The sequence below is a fragment of the Myxocyprinus asiaticus genome, chromosome 13 (assembly GCF_019703515.2).
Source record: "Myxocyprinus asiaticus isolate MX2 ecotype Aquarium Trade chromosome 13, UBuf_Myxa_2, whole genome shotgun sequence".
NCBI lineage: Eukaryota > Metazoa > Chordata > Actinopteri > Cypriniformes > Catostomidae > Myxocyprinus > Myxocyprinus asiaticus.
Genome location: NC_059356.1, coordinates 25,122,895 through 25,144,411, shown reverse-complemented (window position 1 = coordinate 25,144,411; position 21,517 = coordinate 25,122,895). Strand labels below are relative to the sequence as shown.

The 21,517-nt window shown below is 40.2% G+C and overlaps 1 protein-coding gene across 3 annotated transcripts in view; it reads right to left on the bottom strand.

Annotated features, from left to right (window-relative positions):
• Positions 1-16,606: 16,606 nt before the first annotated feature.
• LOC127450841 (rab11 family-interacting protein 4A-like) overlaps positions 16,607-21,517 on the bottom strand; it is an 82,226-nt gene continuing 77,315 nt past the window's right edge. For all 3 annotated transcript variants that reach the window (XM_051715247.1, XM_051715248.1, XM_051715249.1), the window contains 4 exons: positions 20,951-21,088; positions 20,703-20,858; positions 19,891-20,034; positions 16,607-19,553 (listed from right to left, as the gene is read on the bottom strand). In XM_051715247.1, coding sequence (XP_051571207.1) covers positions 19,437-19,553; positions 19,891-20,034; positions 20,703-20,858; positions 20,951-21,088 — 555 coding nt within the window. In that variant the 3' untranslated portion in view covers positions 16,607-19,436. The remainder of the gene's footprint in view (positions 19,554-19,890; positions 20,035-20,702; positions 20,859-20,950; positions 21,089-21,517) is intronic.

Sequence of the window (21,517 nt, the reverse complement as noted above, 5' to 3'; positions counted from 1 at the left end):
CTGGGCTCCTCCCTTCGGGGACGACTGCCCAGTCACAGGCTGACGCGGAGATGACAACATGCTTTCCCAGGCAGCCGCGAGTGTCGGCTAGCGTGGAACCCTCCGCTCTTCCCTGAACCCTCGTGCCTCAATGATTGGTTCCTGGGCTTGCGGTGCCAAACAAAGCCACGCCCTGTCCCCGTTCCTTTCTTCCCAGAAGTGCATGAAGAGCTGACAAGGTCATGGGAGGCACTTTTTTACTGCCCGGTCCCAATCTTTTCAGCTTCCCCGCCCTCACTACCCTCGATGGTGGGGTGGCCAAGAGCTATTTGGCAATCCCCCAGTGGATAAGGCGCTCACGGTGCACCTATGCCCACAGAGTGCCGCCACCTGGCACGGGTGCCCAAAGCCCCCGTCCAAGGCCTGTAGGTTTACATCGTCTCTGATGGCCAAGGCCTATGGTGCTGCTGGACAAGCCACCTCCGCCCTGCAAGCCATGGCTATCCTGAAAGTCCACCAAGGCGCTAAAGGAACTACTCGAGGGTAGTTCCTCCCTGGGATTGATGCAGGAACTGCGCTCGGTGACCAAACTCGAACTCGGAGGTCACGGCACGGTCTCTCGGGCGGACGATGTCCACATTAGTGGTCCAGGAGCACCACCTTTGGCTCAACCTGGTCGAGATGGGTGAGGCTATGCGATTCAGTTCGCCAGGCGTCCGCCCAGGTTCAGTGGTATCCACTTCACCTTGGTGAAGGACAAAAACGCTGCTACCTTGCGCACGGAGATCGCTACTCTCCTACGGAAGGGCGCGATAGAACCTGTCCCTCCGGTCGAGATGAAGAAGGGATTTTACAGCCCCTACTTCATCGTACCGAAAAAAGGCGGTTGGTTGCAGCCAATCTTGGACCTGCGAGTACTGAACCGGGCTTTACACAGACTCCCGTTCAAGATGCTGACGCAAAAACGCATTCTGGCGAGCGTCCGGCATCAAGATTGGTTTGCGGCGGTAGATCTGAAGGATGCGTACTTCCACGTCTCGATCCTTCCTCGACACCGTCCCTTCCTGCGGTTTGCATTCGAGGGTCAGGCATATCAGTACAAGGTCCTCCCTTTCGGCCTGTCCCTGTCTCCTCGCATCTTCATGAAGGTCTTATAGGCAGCCCTTGCCCCGCTAAGGGAGGTGGGCATTCGCATTCTCAACTATCTCGATGACTGGCTAATCTTAGCTCACTCTCAGGACATGTTGTGCACACACAGCGACCTGGAAATGTTTTTTCAGAGGCTCCTGGGGCATATGGCATCCTCAGCGGTGGCCACCCTGCTCGGGTTGATGCATATGAAACCGCTTCAGCACTGGCTTCAGACTCGAGTCCCGAGATGGGCATGGCGCCGTGGGACACATCGCGTGGTCATCACACTGGTCTGTCACCGTCTTTTCAGCCCTTGGACCGACCTCTCGTTTCTACGGGCAGGTGTTCCTTTAGAACTGGTCTCCAGGCACGTCGTGGTGACAACGTATGCCTCCAAAACGAGCTGGGGCACTGTTTGCAATGGGACCCCTAGTGTCACTACAGCCGCTGACTTGTGGATGGGCCCGCGACTGCATTGGCATTGGTGTGACAAACAGAGCAGCCGACATTTTGTCTAGAACAGGTCCTCTCTCAGGAGAGTGGCGGTTACACACGGAGGTAGTAGCCCAAATTTGGGCCCGATACAGGACAGCTCAGGTAGATCTTTTTGCCTCCAGGGAGACGACCCATTGCCTGGGATGGTACTCCCTCACGGTACAAGAAGGCAGTTTAGGCCTGGATGTCACAAGAGTGGCCGACAGGCTTATTATACGCTTTTCCCCCTTTCCTCTGATTTCCCAGGTCCTCCAGAGAATCAGGGAGGGTCATTGCACAGTTCTGCTAGTTGCTCCACGCTGGCCGGGAAGACCATGGTTCCCGGACCTAGTTCAGCTGATTCAGGGTCCCCCGTGGCAACTACCATCACGGGCGGATCTTCTGTCCCAAATAGACGGGCAGATTTGGCATCCAAACCCAATGGCACTGTGCTTGTGGGTATGGCCTCTGCAGAGTCCGTCCCTCAACAGCTAGATGAAACTGTACGTGAGACATTGAATAACGCCAGAGCTCCATCTACTCGCATTAATTACTCCATAAAGTGCATCAATTTTTCAGAATGGTGTTTAGGCATGAATGTTGATCCAAGAACCTGCTCTGTGCCAATTGCCCTTAGATTCCTGCAGTCTCAATTGGACCAGGGCAAAGCAGCCAGTACAATCAATGTTTATGCCTCATCTATTTCAGCATCTCATGAAGGAGTTGATGGCCAGCCAATAGGCCGACATCCCTTGGTATGTCAATTTCTGAGGGGAACTCGTAGCTTGTGTCTTTCGTACTAGACTCTCTCACTAAGCCCCCATATGAGCCTATGGCTGATGCAGATTTAAAAGCTTTGTCTCTCACGACAGCTTTTATCTTGGCTATATGCTCTGCTAAAAGGGTAGGAGAATTGTGTGCTCTATCCACTAGTGATGATTGTTTACATTGGAGGCCAGATGGCACAGGGGCGACACTCTGGCTCAACCCAGCCTTTTTACCAAAAGTACTTAATCCTCAGTTTAGAAATCAAGTCCTGTAGGTAGTTCAATTTCAACCCCCTTCTTCTTCACAGGCAGAACAGCAGAGTTTGCTCACCCTATGTCCAGTAAGGGCATTACGCACCTATGTAAATTTTACTCAGACTTTGAGGAAGTCTCATTCTCAGCTTTTTGTTTGCTATGGAAAGGCCAGACTGGTGTTGCCACTTTCTAAGCAACGTTTGTCACATTGGTTGTTTGATGTTATTTCCCATGCTTATACGGAAAGAGGGTTGCCAGTTCCTATGGGAATACGGGCCCACTCAACTAGAAGTGTAGCTACTTCATGGGCCGCAATAAAAGGAGTTCCTGTGGGGGAAATTTGTGTGGCAGCATCATGGTCTACACCATGTACGTTCGCAAAATTTTACAGAGTTGACGTAATTAGTGCAACACCTGTCAGCACTGCAGTTTTGATGTCTGTTGCCCAGCGTGGTTTGAATCGTTCGGATTCTATAGTTCCTCGCAACACTGTTGACATGAGTCATCCTATTTAGACCGTAGTGACGGTCAGAGTGAGGCCGAAACAGATCGTAAGTTATGAACATTGGGGCATTCAAGGTAAGAGAACGAGCCAGAAGTTTAACCCGCTTTTATAAGTGCGTGACGTTGCGCTTCCGGGGTCATGGGCATGACTTTGTTTACATAAGGTCTCAAGAGAAGGCGGAACGAAGATTCCCCCAATCCTTCGGTCTCACAGATCCATAGTTATATTCATAACTTACGTTTTGCATCAATGAAAACTAGGAGGGGAGGGTGTGGAGCAGGAAGTGTTCATGTGTCTGTCACTGGGGAGAGAGGAAGCGGTAAGGGCCATCACCTGGTGATTAATGATGCGTAACACCTGTGTCTCATTACAGTGACGACGGAGGTGGGCTTGAAAAGGTTGCTGAGAATGCCGGAGAGACAGAGAGAGTCCTACTCACACAGACCTGACATTCTGTGAATCTAAACGTTGCAAAGCGTTAAATATTTATGAGTTCATGTTGTCTCTTATGACTAAAGCTAAAGTAGATACCTTGTTGTGAAGCTGAAGAGTAAATGCCCTGCTGTGAAGCTGAAAAGCCAAAGACTGTTTGTTAGACCATTAAAGCTTGATTTACCTGGACTGCCACCCTGCTTCCTTATTGTTCTACAGAGGGTTAAATTTGAAATTAGGAATTATGTGTAATAGCACAAGCAGCAATCTGTAAGTATTCTGCCATTTACTTTATTTATTGACTCTATAATTTAATTGTGCAGTTTAAGATCTGTATATAATATACATGTTAATATAATTTGGTATGTATGTATGTATGTATGTTTATTTACTCGCCCTCATGCCATTTCAGAAACATGGATTTCTTTCTTTTGCAGAATGCAAATGAAGATTTTTAGAAGAATATTTTAGCTCTGTAGGTCCATATAATGCAAGTGAATGTTGGCCAGAACCTTGTAGCTCCAAAAAGCACAAAGGAAGCATAAAAGTTAAAACGACAGACAGCAAGTTGGTTAAATCTACACTGGTGGCCAAAAGTTTGGAATAATGTACAGATTTTGTTGGTGAAGGATATTGGTACTTTAATTCACCAAAGTGGCATTCAGCTGATCACAAAGTATAGTCAGGACATTGCTGATGTAAAAAAACAGCACCATCACTATTTTTGTTTTGTTTTTGTGATTAACACTATTTATTGATTCACAAAATTGAAAAAAGAAAAGCAAAACATACTGTATATTCACAGAATCAACATTTAACCCCCACTATTACCCCTCCCCACCCTGACCCTCAACAAACATTCCTGTGGTCACGCATGACACACACACACAAAAAAAAATAAATAAATAAATAAATAAAATAATATATATATATATATATATATATATATATATATATATATAATCACACATATTTAAAACTATACTTCTCTCTCCACTGCCCCTCCCCGAAAGCCCTCCAAGAAAGCCAAATAGCTGCCCCATTCCCTATCAAATAAATCTAAGTTTCCCAGCCTTCTACATGACATTTCCTCAAATACCGCCACCCTCCCCATCTCTGTGCACCACTCTTGAAATTAGAGCGCTCCAGCCAACTTCCATCCCCTTAGAACAATCTGTCTGCCGATCATAACACTGGCTAGGACCCAATTTTTTATGTGTTTATCCCCTATATTAATCACCGCCCCATCGCCTAAAATACAGAGTCTGGGGCAAAATGAAATTTGAGTGCCCAATACGTCAAACATAAAACTCTGAACCCTCAACCAAAATTCTTGGATCTTAACACACCACCAAAAAACATGGGTTGTGTCCCCATCTTCTGATTGGCATCGCCAGCAGGCAGGGTTGGGAGGGTTACTTTTGAAATGTATTCCACTACAGATTACAGAATACATGCTGTAAAATGTAAATTGTAACGTATTCCATTAGATTACTCAAGGTCAGTAACGTATTCTAAATACTTTGGATTACTTCTTCAGTACTGGTAGATTTTTTCACTTTTTATGACTATAAAAACTCTGGCGGTACAGTAAGACAAAATACACATGTTAAAAATACATTCTCTGAAAAACCTAAATGTCTTATGCAGTGTTGTTTCTAAAACAAGATCAATCTAATTGATCTTGTTTTATGGATTTTTAGATATTTTTACAGGAAAACAATACAAAAATGATCTAGAATAAGATTTTTGCCCTAATATCAAAGGTCTTACTAGAAAAAAGAAATTATAATCCAACGTGAATTTTCTTGATCAAAAAATATGATCGTGCCTGGTAACGTGCATGTAAAATGGCTAGAAATAGCATTTTAACTTAGCGTAAAGCTGACAATTTACACAAGGTTTATTTCTATTTCTTCTGCTCCAAACTTAGGGTACGTTTACATGACAACGATGTACTAAAAACGGAAAAGTTTTTCCTTTGCATTTTTGAAAAGTTTAGCGTACAGAAGACTACGTTGTCAAAACGATACCTGTTCACACGGATCCGTGAAAACGACTAAAAACACTATATTATGCATGCCAGGCCAGTAGTTGGCGATGTCACTTTGTAAAGAAACACTACGCGCCTGCGCACATAAGCATTCTTCCACAGAGCGGTGAACATAAACAATGAAGACGGCGATCACTGGTCGTAGTAGTGATGCAGTAAATCTACACTTTGCTGGAGAAGCGTCAATAAACTCAAAGCTTGAGCAGCACAAACACAGTCCTGTAGTTCGCCATTGTAGTTTTCAATGTCTCGCGCGTTGTTTTGAAGTACTCGCGCACATGCCTATAGACTGAACACATAATACGTCATAGTTTTCACAAATTTACATTTTTGTATGTTTACACGGAGACGATAACGGCATCGTTTTCAAAAAGTTGCACTTTGAAACCTGTTTTCAAAAGTTTGCGTTTTCAGGCCCCAAAATACCGTTGTTGTGTAAACGAACAGCCAAAACGCATAAAAAGTTTTCCGTTTTTAGTTGAAAATGTTGTTGTGTAAATGGCCCCTTAATTCAAAATTCTCTGTCTGCTCGTATAAATGTAACACATTATAAGAACGTGTTTCACTGCTGTTCAAATGCACTTTAGATCGCATCATTTATATATATAAATGTTTTCCATCTGAAAGGACTAAATATTAAATGAAACAAATGACAATAAAATGCAAAGTAATCTCTTTAGTAATCAAAACACTTTTTTGAATGTAACTGTATTCTAATTACCAATTATTTAAATTGTAACTGTAGTGGAATACAGTTACTTATATTTTGTATTTTAAATATGTATTCCGTTACTCCCCAACACTGCCAGCAGGTGGGTGTGTCTTTCAGACCAAGCCTATACAATCTAGAGGGGGTCCAATAGAATTGATGTAAAATCATAAATTGCATAAGACGCACCCTTGCATCTCTAGATGCAGACTTTACGTTTTTTAGAATCCTAGCCCACACTCCCTCCTCTAATCCTAAATTTAAATCTTTCTCCTATAATCTCTTCAGAGAAGTTGAAGCTCCGTCCCCCAGACTCTAAATTAGAAGGGAGTAATACAGTGATGCTCATGACCTTTTCCAAAAGCAGTAATCACCACTCCCAGAGTATCTGCTGCTTTAGGGAGGTGTATGCTACTCTTACTGGGGGTGATGGTTTGGGGTGCATTGCTCTTTGGCGCCGCAATGCATTCCTAGTTCACCTATGCCTAGAAACGGTCTTGCTTGAGGCAACATTTAAATAAATGTCCGTATTAAACACTCTGGGCACTTTTGTCCATACCGTGTGCAAATGCGAGATAACGGGATGTACCTTCTCTGATTAGTTTGATAAAAAGGCTTTGCAATGGTGAAATAGGGGCAAGAACTTCTTGTTAAATACAAAACCAGGGAGGGGCTCTCTCAGGTGGAAGCGGCCAATGAGCCAAATTTCTGAGACCGAATGCATAATAATAAAACAGTCTTGTGTAGGCCTAGCCCACCTTTGTCAATCGGCCTATGCAACTTACTGAAATGTAATCTGGGACATTTACCATTCCAACTGAAGGACTTCGCTATGCTATCAAACTGCTTGAAATAAGGGAGGGGGACATCTATAAGGAGATATTGTAGCAGGTAGTTTAATTTTGGAATACAATTCATTTTCATAACATTAACCTTCCCAATCATAGATAATGTAATGAAGCCCACTTGCCCACATCGCTCAAAAACCTTTTTATTAAAGGGTCAAAATTAACTCTTAACTACCGGGTGTCTATAAAGTAACTTAATCCATCCAATAAAAATATTCCCGAACTCGTACATTTCCAAAATCTTAAAAAGATAATCCCATTCTACCATATCAAACGCCTTTTTGGCGTCAAGTGAGATGGCAGCGACCAGAGTCTGATCATTCGCCACTGACCACATGATATTGATGAAATGCCTAATGTTATCAGAAGAGCTACAGCCCCCAATAAACCCCACCTGATCTATATGTATAAGAGATGTCATAACTTAATCGGTTAGCCAAAGTTTTTGACAATATTTTAATGTCTATCTGGATCAGGGAAATTGGATGGAAACTCTTACACTCGCTTGGATCTTTGTCCTTTTAAAGAATCAGACTGATCCGGGCTTGTGTCATGGTTGGCAGAAGCTTTCCATTCTTTAATGATTCCATATAAACTTCTAGCAAAAGTGGAGCCAGTTCTGTAGCATAAGATCTAAACAATTCAGCGGGCAAAGCCATCTAGCCCCGGAGCCTTGCCTATAGGCAAGGCCTTAAATACCTCGCCAAGCTCCTCCAAGGTTATCTCAGAATCAAGGAAAATTTAGGACGTTCTAATGGTTCCACTTAGTTTCTAATATCTTCATCAGTAGACGAAGATGTGGAACTATAGAGATCAAGATAGAATTCTTTAAAAGCATTATTAATATCAACGGCCAAGGTAAATATTTCACCACCAGCAGATTTCACTGAGGGAATGGTAGAAAAAGACTTTCTCTGTTTTACATATCTAGCCAGAAGCTTCCCTGCTTTGTCCCCTGACTCAAAGTATGACTGTCTTGCCCTGAATAGCCAAAACTCCTCCTTCCGTGACAAAATAGTATTAAATCTGTATTTCAATTTTCTGAGACCATTAGACAACATTCACACTTCAGCTCTGCACTTTTAATATTCCCTTCCACTTTCACGAGTTGTTGTGCTGTGGATGTTTTGGTGAATGAAGCATACTGTATGATTTGGCCCCTAAGAACCGCCTTAAGTGCCTCCCAAGCCACGCCCACAGAGGATACTGAGGACCAGTTGGTCTCCATATAGACACTGATTACAGTCTTTAGCATTTGTTGGAATTCAGGATTTTGCAAAAGGGATACATTAAAATGGCAACTATATGATTTCTTTTTCTCTGTATGTGGTAACACCTCTAAACACACCAGGGCATGATCTGAGACTAAAATGTTTCCAATTTAGCAATTAACAATAGATGAAATGGACTTAGATATAAAAAAAAATCTATTCTAAAGTAATTCTTATGGACTAATGAAAATTTTTAATGAAACTACAGGGTTCAAAAATATCCAAATATCTGTAAGACCAAGATTTGTACACATCCTGTGAAGCATCAATGTTGCTCTAGGGGGCTTGCACACTTTTGCTTCACTATGATCAAGGACTGAGTCCATCAAAAGATTAAAGTCTCCTCCCAATATTATATCATGAGGGGTGCCAGCGGCTTGCAACATCCCTTCAAGATCTATAAAAAAGCCCTGATCATCCACGTTAGGTGCGTAAATATTAGCCAAAATAAGCCCCTGAATTTCAGCAAAAAAAATAATGACTCTTCCTAATTTATCTTTACTCTGTTTGAGACATTTGAATTGTAGATGTTTAGTTATCAGTGTAATGAATCCCCCGCTCTTACTTGAGCCAGCACTAAAGAAAACATGCCCACCCCATATCTTCCCAAATTTTTCAGCTTCCTGCGGGGAAAGGTGCCTTTTTTTTAAATAAACACTATCATATTTCTTATGCTTAAGAAGAGAAATAACCTTCCTTTTTATGGGGTGCCCCAACCCATTCACATTCCACGTGGAGAGAGACAATCCACTCATATTTTGTATTTTTTGTTGTTGTTGGATTTTCTCCCCTTTTTCTCCCCAATTTGGAATGCCCAATTCCCAATGTCCTAAGTCCTCGTGGTGGCATAGTGACTCGCCTCAATCCGGGTGTCGGAGGACAAATCTCAGTTGCCTCCGCATCTAAGACTGTCAATCCGTACATCTTATCACGTGGCTTGTTGAGTGTGTTACCGCGCAGACATAGCGTGTGCGTAGGCTTTACGCTGTTTTCTGCGGCATCCACACACAACTCACCACGTGCCCCACCGAGAGCGAGAACCACATTATAGCGACCACGAGGAGGTAACCCCATATGACTCTACCCTCCTTAGCAACCAGGCCAATTTGGTTGCTTGGGAGACCTGTCTGGAGTCACTCAGCACACCCTGGATCTGAACTCACGACTTCAGGGGTGGTAGTCAGCGTCTTTACTCGCTGAGCTACCCAGGCCCCAATCCACTCATTAACATTTGACATTTTGACATATAAGAAAAAATAGATTGTGTGTCAAAAACAAGATTATAAAGACTACATTCCAACTTTGGTGTGACCATTAAAACCCAAACATCCCCTGGAACAAAGAAAAATGTGCGCATTAACGTCCATCCCTCCAAACTCAAACAGTCCATGTACGCCTATGAGGACCCCCGCGACAACTTTGCCATCGGATTGCTCAAGTCCAGTGTTTCTATACAAATTTTGTGAGACAGAATTACACAGCAAAAGATAATCTATAAAACCACCCAATAGGCGGAACAAACTCAAAGAGCATGTAGATTCATCCACAAAACTGTCCCGAAGGTGTGCCACTCTGCAAAATAAACTCCAGCCGCTAGTCTGAACCAGCACCAAAAAAACCGCTCAGTTTCCTCAAACACTCAAGTGAATGATCAGTGAGCCGGTCCACTCGGCTGCAACATGAGTGTCACAAAATGACTTACGCCATTAACTTTATGAAGGACATTGCTTGCTGTGTGCATGTGAATGTTTTACAGCCCTCCTTAGCATCTGTTCTCAATTTGGCCGGGAATATCAGTGCAAAAGCGGCCTTCTGTTGATGTAAACGTTTCTTGCATTCCTTAAATCGATCATATTTTTCTCTTGTTGAATTTGCAAAGTCTGGGAACAAGAAAATGCTGTGGTTTGTCCAAGAAAGACTTCCTTTACTCCACAAGACACAAGATCTTTATCGGTTGATCTCAGAAATTTGGCCAGAATTGAGCGGGGCCTGTCTCCCTCTGCAGATCTCCGCACCGGAACCCTGTGAGCTCACTCGATTTCCAGCTTATGGCCTGTTATATTGAGCAGATTCGGAAGGAGCCCATCCAGGAATTTCACCATATCCCGACCCTCTTCAGCCTCAGGAATTTCGATAATATGGATGTTATTCTGCTGGTTATGGTTCTCCATGTCCTCCAACCTCTCCCAGACACGCTCCAAATCCACCTTGGTTGCTAGCGGATTAGCAGATAATTCCCTCTCTGATGACTCCAGATAATCGATCCATTTCTTGACATCCCCCACTCTTGTAACCATCTCAGAGAACTTCGCCTCCAAGGCAGTGATCGATCGACATATTACAGCAAGATCCTCCAGGTCAATAATGACCTTCGTCAGCTTTGCCGACATGCCCAGCAACTCTCACCGCATTTCCTGCATCTCTCTGACCAAATCGACTCCCTGGCTCGCGGCCCTCTCGGGGGTATCAGCTTGAGCACATTAGTGTCTTTTAATGTCTCCAGAGCCTGGAGACTACCCGGTAGTTAATGTCTCTTTGACATATTGTCCTCCTAGAACAGTTATGAAACAGAGTGTATCGAATCTCACAGGTTTATATCATTAAAAGTGTTAAAACTAGCAAAGCGTACAGAGCTCGCCATTCACATCCGAAAAAATTCATTTTTAATCAAATCTAGACAGGCCCCATTTCCAGCAGCCATCACTCCAACAACTTATCCTTGAGTAATCATGCTAAATTGCTAATTTGGTACTAGAAAATCACTTGCCATTATATCAAACACTGTTAAAAGCTATTTCGTTCGTTAAATGAAGCTTAACATTGTCTTTGTGTTTTTGAGTTGCCACAGTATGCAATAGAGTGGCATGTCTTAAGGTCAATATTAGGTCAAAAATGGCAAAAAAGAAACAGCTTTCTCTAGAAACTCATCAGTCAATCACTGTTTTGAGGAATGAAGGCTATATAATGCTTGAAATTGCCAAAAACAAAGGTGTACACTACAGTCTTCAAAGACAAAGGACAACTGGCTCTAACAAGGACAGAAAGAGATGTGGAAGGCCAGATGTACAACTAAACAAGAGGATAAGTACATCAGAGACTCTAGTTTGAGAAATAGATGCCTCACATGTCCTCAGCTGACAGCTTCATTGAATTCTATCCGCTCAACACCAGTTTCATGTACAACAGTAAAGAGAAGACTCAGGGGTGCAGACCTTATGGGAAGAATTGCAAAGAAAAAGCTACTTTTGAAACAGAAAAACAAAAAGAAAAGCTTAGAGTGGACAAAGAAAAACAGACATTGGACAACAGATAATTGGAAAAGAGTGTTATGGATCTTAACCCCATTGAGCTTTTGTGGGATCAGCTAGACTGTAAGGTGTATAAGAAGTGCCTGACAAGACAGCCACATCTCTGGCAAGTGCTACAGGAAGCCTGGGGTGAAATGTCACCTGAGTATCTGGACAGTCTGACAGCTAGAATGCCAAGGATCTGCAAAGCTGTAGTAGTTTAAGAAGTTCTGAATTAATGTTCTGACTATACATTGTGATCAGTTGAATGCCACTTTGGTGAATAAAAGTACCAATTGCTTTCCATAAGAGCAAAATCTGTACATTATGCCAAACAGTGTATGTTTTCAGAAGTGATATGATAGGTGTGAATGAGAAATAGACTGATAATCCCTTTTACTGTAAATCACCACTTGTTAACTCTGTCAACATAAACATGATATTTTATAACTTTGATGACAATGGAGGCTAATGCCATTAGCACAGCTGCATTGTAGGCAAGTAACAATAACTGTAGTAGGCCTGTCTGTGGTATTTAAGTGGAAACTAAGGTTGGCATGGTACATTTTTGTAAGGGATATCGCAGATAGCATATAAACCACAATCTTGATTTATGAGGGGTACTAAAACATGCACTCTGTGATTTTTTTTACATTTGTTTTATTGGACTTACACTGACACCTAGCAGGGTGAATGCAGCATTATTTAAACAATAGTTTTCAGTTACTGATGCCATTGTAGAAATTTACTCTTCATAATCAGCCATAATTAATCCATTAGTGAAAGTGTCCAATAACAGGGCGGTAACTGAGATTGAGTGAGTAGTATTCGACTGGCCATTTGATCCTAACATGGCAGCCCCTATGACAGGACCCTCTCCATGTAGAATAAAACAGCTTTCATAAGGTTACTCATATGACTGGAGTCTTAAAGGGATAGTTTTCCCAAAAATGAAAATTCTCTCATCATTTACTCACCCTCATGCCATCCCAGATGTGTATGAATTTCTGTCTTCTGCAGAACACAAATTAAGATTTTAGAAGAATATCTTAGTGATATGATAGATGTGGGTAAGAAACAGATAAATATTTAAGTCCTTTTTTACAATAAATTTCTCTTTCACTTCACTTTCAATTCTTGTTTTATTTTTTGGTGATTTGCATTCTTCGTGCATTCAGTATCTCCACTTACTGGTCAGGGCTGGCCGAAGGTGGAGCTTTATAGTACAAAAGGACCACCTACTGGGTTCTTCAGTGCAACTACTGGTCAAACTAAAGATATAGATTTATAGTAAAAAAGTATTTAATTCTTTAATATTGACCTGTTCCTCACCCACATCTATCATATCACTTCAGAAGATATAGATTAAACCACTGGAGGTAAAGGTGCACTCAGTGATTCCTGAGAAACACTGTTGATATTCAAACTCAACTGCCAAAACAAACACACCCCTACCTTCAGTGCTCCTTTGAAAGCTCCTGCTACTAAATCTAACATCACAACAACAGCATATATGGGTTCTGTGAAACAGCTATATTTATCTTACCCACCTATTGAGAAGAAAAAGAGCAACTTCTGCATCTGTCTTCAAGCCTTTTACCTCTCGAAGTTCACTCCACCGCTGAAAAGCCTCGCCGATGTTGACGTGGCTCCTAGCCCTCGACTTATCATAATCCTAATTTTTTAGGTTATATTTGTCTGACCTTTTCTCTTGGTCTGTTTCTCAGCCATTTGTCCTCCTTGGAGTTTAGAAAGTTCACATCAGCCAAATTTGCCGTCGCTCTTCTAATGAATTTCCCTCTCACTCTGCCCCCAGCCCCCATCCTGTGCATGTGCAAGAACCACCCCCTGTTGCTGATTGATAGTGTTGTGTGGATCGGTCTGATCCACTTTGTTTTTGGTCTCATTTACAGAGCCAGGGCTGTGTACAAATACTAGATTTTTTTTTCAGCCCACCCACAGAACGGACAGCTAGCAGACTGTTAGGAGATATTTGCAGAATTTGACAAAAAGTGTATTGGATTAGAATTACTGAGTGCACCTTTAAGGCCCCAGCACACTTAAAGAGAAGTTCTTCATTCAGAGGTAAAATAAAATTTGAAAAAGCTGAGAAATCACAAACTGTTTGTGAACATTCAGACACCGGCCACGCTGCAGGGGGAGGCGTTTAGAAGAGCATTTGAATATGAGGACGCTCGAGACAACAAATAATATGACATTGAAATGTGTTATCAATGACTTCATGCCTCATTCTATGAGTAGAATTCACACAAGATCAGTAAAAGAAGCTGTTGTAACCACTTGAATATGGTTTAAAGTAATATATACTGTATGCAGTAGATTGTGTAATAATGCGCTAATGCGCTATACACACAATATGATATGCTATACACGGCCATAATATGTGCCGATCACACTCTGTTTTTGTCATTTATGATGACACTGATACTACTGCAAAGATGGGTATATAAAAGAGTGTTAATGGGTAGAATACAAACAAAATAATGATTAGGGTGACCAGACCTCCCGTTTTACCCAAGACAGTTCCGGTTTTATGAGCTGTGTACCGCTGTCCTGAAAATTCTCTTACAAATTTAATTATGTCCCGGTTTCAGCTTTTAAGCTCACTGATTTTTTTCTTTAAAATTAAATATCCTCTGCGTCCACTCTTTCTAGGTGTCGTGTCTGGTATTGTTTGCAGGGAAGAGAAGCTATTTTTTTGCATTGCACATTGATTTGACAATTCATTTTTATTTTAGTCTTACAGCAATCTGCTTAAATTGTATCTGGTTACCCTGACAACAATGTCACGCACTTGGCGCTCGCTTAGAAATGGCCAAATGAAAATGTGTGTTCAACAAGCTAAAAGAAGCGGATCCATTTCTTTGCACGATTAGTGAAATGTAATTGAAGTGTTTTGCTGTCACTGTAATAAATGTTTGCTTTCCCATGGCCACAGAGGTAAATCAGAGATTGCAGGTCACATTCAGACAGGGATTTTTTTTAATTATTATTATTTTTTTTTCATAGTACAAGCACTTAAATGTTGAAATGTGGGAATTATATTTAAAATTTCAGGTTCCAATGTTGCAAATTTTGTGAATTTTTTTCAAGTCATACCATTATTACACATGCAATATGATAGAATATGGATAGAATAGGCTACATGTATGGCTTTTATACATTTAAATAAAAAGCTCAAATGTGGTTAAAATCATGAAAAAAATATAATGTATATAAAACAATATATAATAAAATAAAATATACATTTTCACAAACTACAGTATATATGTCATATATATATATATATATATATATATATATATATATATATATATACACACACACACTGTTGGACCAAAATATTATGACCACCCACAAGTGAAGTGAATAACATCTGGGTAGATTAGATGGTAAGCGAACAATTAGTTCTCATAGTCAACAAGTTGAATGCAGGAGAAATGGGTAGGAGTAAAGACCTTAGTGACTTTAACAAGGGCCAGACTACTGGGTCAGAGCATCTCTGAAACCATGCTGACCCCTGTCCACCATCGAAAGCGCCTATAATGGACTCCTGAGCGTCGGTACTGGACCTTGGAGCAGTGGAAGAAGGTCACCTGGTCCGATGAGTCCTGTTTTCTTTTACATCACGTGGACGGCCATGTACGTGTGCGCCATTAACCTGGGGAAATGATGGCACCAGGTTGCATTGTGGGAAGACAACAAGCCGGTGGAGGGAGTGAGATGCTCTGGGCAATATTCTGCTGAGAAACCCTGGGACGTCAATTTGTCACGTGCCACCTACCTAAACATTGTTGTAGACCAGGTACACCCCTTCATGACAATGGTATTCACTGATGGCAGTGGCCTCATTCAGCAGGATAATACACCCTGCCACACTGCACACATTGTTCGGGAATGGTTTGAGGAACATGATGAAGAGTTCAAATTACCCAGATCTCAATCTGATTGAGCATGACCATGGGATGTGGTAGACCAACAAGTCTGATCCACGGTGACTCCAACTCACAACTTACGGGATTTGAAGGATCTGCTGCTAATGTCTTGGTGTCAGATACCACAGGACACCTTCAGGGGTCTTGTAGAGTCCATGTCTCGGTGGGTCGGTGCTGTTTTGGTTCACTGGTATATATATATATATATATATATATATATATATATATATATATATATATATATATATATATATATACACACACACACACACACACACACACACAGTATTTATTGTGAACCCTTCAAGTGTCCCGGCTTAAGACTTTCAAAATTTGGTCACCCTAAGAATGATAATAACAGAGGCATATCTAACTTTGGGCAGATGTGTGAATGACTTCAGGTGGCAAAAGAGTGAATGGGCATTAAGTGTATATGAGTAGATTTGATTCCTTTTATAGTCTAATTAATTGCATGACATGGTCTTGGAAAATGTCTCTATGCGAACGATCAAAGAAAAGTAGGTAAATTTGCAACAGCTCGATAATAACTCTGCACATAGGTGTGTTAATGTTTACTGATCTTAACTGACTATCTTTAAAATATATCTATCTATAAAATATATTTACTACAAAGTAGGCTACATTTAAGAGGTTTTACACAATTTCTGTTCTGTTCGCAAATGCCCAATTTTCGCATCTGGATTCAAATTTGATCATTTTGTCTCACTGCCCTCAACCACAACAGATTTTTAATATTTCACTTTTCAAATTGTTGCTATTTCTCACAGATTCGGTTAATGCATCTTGATTCAGATGACCGCTTTCAGTGGCCTATCCGAATCACCTGTCGGTGCAGGGCAGGCTTTGTCCTGGTGGTAGTCTGTGTGGGTGCCTCGTGCCGCACCCCCCCCCCAAATTAAATACACTTGTCATCTCAAGTCATGCCAAAACGAGTCATTTATTGTACATTTCAAATTTGCCATTACTCTTGAGGCCTTTACACTATTATTTCATGTTCTGAAATATTTTTTTTGTCCTTCTCTACTTGTGTGAACAGACATGAGTAATAGCAATTCATTGTTTTACATATGGGACAAAAAAAAAAAGAAAAAAAAAAGAAAGTAGGTGTAAACAATGAAATAGTGTGTAAATCTTGACCCTTAAAGATGTCAAACTGTGTAACATCTTTAACAGAGGACACACACACAGCACAACTCTTTAAAATGTGCAAAAACAATGGTTGCTGGAAATGGTTTTGGTCTTTCAATGTGTTAAATAGAAATTATATGAATCAGTAAAGTTTTAAATGGGTATTTCTTCATAAGATTTTTTTCGGCTGCTTTAGAACAACCTTTCATTTCTTTAAACCCATAATGATGAATGAATATCGTCTATGACATCACAGCTACTGATGAGTAAACCGAGGAATATTATTATTACCTTTTATGTCACTTATTAATTTCAACAGTCATATTGACAAAACAATTAAAGCTGTCTTAAACCTGTACATTACTTTGTAATATGTCAAACTTCTAAGATATCTTGCCATTTTATCATAAAACTGTATAAAAACAGCCTTTCATTTATTCATTAAGGTTGATGAGTGGCACATCAATACAAATAGGAACTAGTCTCTGTACAACATTTACAATGAGTGAAAAATGCTATAACACAAGGTATAACAGAAATACATAAAAGTTCCTCTAACTGATTAGATTAAGTTATTGAAACAACCAAAATGTTAATTGTTACATTCCAAATAAAGGGCACAAACAGAAAGAGATTAAGAACATGCAAAGAAATAGATTCAGTACAATTTGTGCAACAAAGCAAAACTAGTTTGTGACTATCGAGCATGTATCTGTATTGGCTCCTTTCCCATACTACACAATAATTTTAAATACTGTGATTCATATGTTTGACTAGCTAAATAAGATTTCATACATTCATGGGGAAAATGGGAATACTGAATACTGGGAGTTGCATGGTGATACATTCATGGGATGTCCGTTCAAGCACTTTTATTTAATGTGCAGCTTATTCTACCCATGGCACTGATGTACAATATCAAGAAGATTATCAGGATTATAAAGTACTGCATTTGCATATTTTTTCTTTCTTTCTGCAAATCCAAATATGTAGACCAGTTGATGGTTTTTTTACCTGTTGATGGAACTTAGTTAATGCTTTAATTCAGATTCTATAATGGCAATCCTTTTTGGGGGAACTTTTGTAATTCTTTGTTAAACAAGACAACTTTATTAATATCATAATCCTTGCCCTCTCACTCTTTAAGTACTAGATCCATTCACTCTAGCTTGAAACATCAATTCAGTCAATCAATTTAATCGAAACCTTTACATATTTCTAAGAAAAATAAACCATTCTTTTCACATTTTCTATAGATTTTCTTTCTATACGTATATAATATTTTGTACAACTGTGTCATCTCTGCTCAAACTGTTTCCCTCTCTTGTGCTTCTTTGTTGATAAATGTATGCGATCCCTCAGTCAAAGGGAGCTGATGGCCAGTACAGGCCTGTTTGAGGCTGTGTAATTATTTCAGTCCATCAGTATGGCAACTAAGAGCGTTATGCATTAAAGACCTCATGAAATCAAATTTAGAGTTTTGTGGCTTTTAATCACTGTCTATTAACTTTTAAGCCATCTATAAGCTAGTGTACTCTTAAAAGATGACATAATTAACTTTCAGTTGATATGTATGCTTATAATACACTTTCTCTTATGGGAAAAAGACCAAATTATTGATGTTGCACTACACAGATTTTTTGTCCAATCAAATGCTCTCTAGAATGAGAATGTCCCACCTCCTGATATCTCTTACAACAAATTTGCAAGTGGCAATTCAGGGGTCATGGTTGTTACTTAACTAAAGCTTATTGGCTATTAAAAAGAGGGACGAGCCCTTCGATATGTCCCACCTTGTTTCAATAGGAAATATGTCAACACAGGCCAGAATACTGTACTCGTCAAGCGATTTTATGGGGTCTTTAACAGGAATGTACTTTAGAGCCTAGTTCCTCTCTTTGGTAGACTGACATGATGTTTGCCAACATTATTAGAGAACAGTCTAGAAGCTCCCTTATTTGCTGATCATAATTACATAATAGCTGTAATCGTCATGTTGCATGAAGTCTCAGGCAAACAGAGACCTCTTGTCTTTCCATTGCTCTGTCAGTTGAATCAGTGCTAAATTTTTAATAGGTGAACAGTACTATGAAAACAAGGTTTAGAGAAAGTCGAGAGGTCTTCTGGCACATTTAAATTGGAATCCTCAACAAAATAAAGAAAGAAAAAACCATGCTGTACCCTGTCAGTTCATGTAAAGCTCTCCTCTATGCTGTGATCATTGTGATTAATATACTTCTACTTGTTTTGTTCGTGTGTAGAATACAACACTGAGTTACCTCACAGAGGTAGTGTGTAAACATAACTGAGAGTGAAAAGTACACTTCTACACTATTTTCCAGTTTCATCACTTTGTTTTTGTCATTTCCACAACTTAAATTCACAGCATCATGACATGAGTGGCTATGGAATCTATAACCCATCTGTGTGAGACTGAGCACATGAGAGACAATCATTTTAACAGCAACTTGCTCTGTACAAGATGTACAAGATACAAGTATAAAATGACTTGATGTGAGGGCCTATGTCAGTACATTTCACAGCCTTTGCCTGAATTGAGAGCTCTTTATGAAGCATGTGTCCTCTATCCACTCTCAGCTCAAGAGGAATGACCGAGAGCCTAATGCTTTATTTCTAGGATGGAGGGGTTGTGGTCTAGGATAGCCAGGATGATCTTGTCCATGTACTGCCTTAAACGGAAGTTGATCTCCTCCTGTTCTTTCAAAGCATCAACCAGCTGCAGAGATGGAGAATGTCAAAATGAGTGGCAAAAATGCCAACAGATCTGATAGAAACCTATATGTGAAGGTGCATAATCATTTAAATACAGCAATTAATATTGGGCACAAAAACTATGCTTATGGTCAATTGCATACTATTAATACCACTATGTTAAGATGGCCAATTTTAAATATAACTTGACTAATATACTATTATTGCATGAAATAAAGTGGACTAATGTACAAACCCAAGCTTAATAGGACCAGCAATTTCTAGTCTACAACTTTCTGTCTTTTGTAGCTCTCTCTTAAATCTTCTATATAGAGAATAAATATTATCAATGTTCTTCTCACCTCATCTCTGGAGGCGTTGTCAATCTCTGCTGCCAGTGACTGGGCCTTGGTGTGACAAGCGAACAGGTTTTTGGCCTCATAAAGGCTGAGGCTGAGAATCTGTCCGTTCAGATCATCATTCTGGTCTCGGAGTTTATGGTTCTCCTGTTAGAAGATTAAACAAGTCAATTTGGTATCAATTCCTGTATTAAAGGCATAATAATATGTATAGTATAGTGTAGTATAATATATTATGGTATAGTATAGAATAGTATAGTATAGTATATATTTTAGTATAGTATAGTATGATAAAGTATAGTATAGTATAATGTATTATGGTATAGTATAGTACAGTATGATATATTTTAGTAGAGTATACTATACTATACTTTATCATTTTATAATATACAGTACAGTGTTATGGTATAGTATAGTATGGCATGATATAGTATAATATAGTACGGTATGGCATAGTATAGAATGGTATGGAACAGTATGGTATATATAGTATAATATGATGCAGTTTAGTGTAGTATAGTACAATGTAGTATAGTATGTTATATGTTATTATGGTATGATATGGTATAGTATTGTATGATACAGTATAGTAGAGTATAGACGCTACTATAATGGTGTGCATTAAAGTGTGCACAGATATATGACTATATCAGATAAACAATCATGCAATTTGTCTCAAAACAATTAATCTGCAAGGATATCGCAAAATATGATATTGCATATGGGATGGTAAACATGGTCATAATCATTGTTTTTGAAGCCTGTGTTTTTCAGTGATGATGCCAGAGAGGTAACAAAAGAATTCTCCACTGTACCTGTTTAAGCCGTTTGACTTCATGTTCCAGCTCAATCTCTCGAGTCTTGGCATTGTACTCAGACAGTCCTGCAGTGTTACGGCCGCGGCCAGGCTTTTCCGTCTCGAGTTTAAAGAGCTGCAGGTGCTCCAGCTCACGACGCAGGTCCTCAATCAGCTACAAATTTTGAGAAAATGACTAAGATTTATGAACGATGGGTTTATGTTTGTGTGTAGTTGTAATGAGCAATGAAACCTTCTGTGCTTTACCTCTTGCATGGCCTCTCGCTCTTTCTGAAACTCATGTCTGTTCTGCCAAAGCTTATCCATCATTTTTCTGTACAGATCCATCTCATCCTTCAAACGAAGACTTGTGTCTTCCAGCTTATCTGTCATGCGCTGCTTCTCCTGTGCATAAACACACACACCAGTAGGAAATATATAAAAAGGCCTTTACATTTTTTATCACACAGTGACCCAGTTTTTTAGCTTTATGGAAAGGCTGCAGCATCAAGTTCTGCATTTGCCCAAAATTTTTCATTCCATCGAAGAGATCAAAGTTCCACTGGCTCAGACTCTAAATACAGTGCTGCTAATATCATGCAAGCAGCAGCTTTCACACTTATTACACTAGCTAATGCAAGTGGTATGAGATAGTGTGCTGTTAACACTGACAGTCTCCTTCATAATAGGGCTCCCGGGATTACAAAGCCTGCTAAAATGTACCACAGGATCCTACAGTCAGGTCATATGTGATGGTGTGAAAACGAGTGTGAATGTGTTTGTCAGTGAAATTGAAAGCAAGAGAGTGAGAGAGAGAGAGAGAGAGAGAGAGAG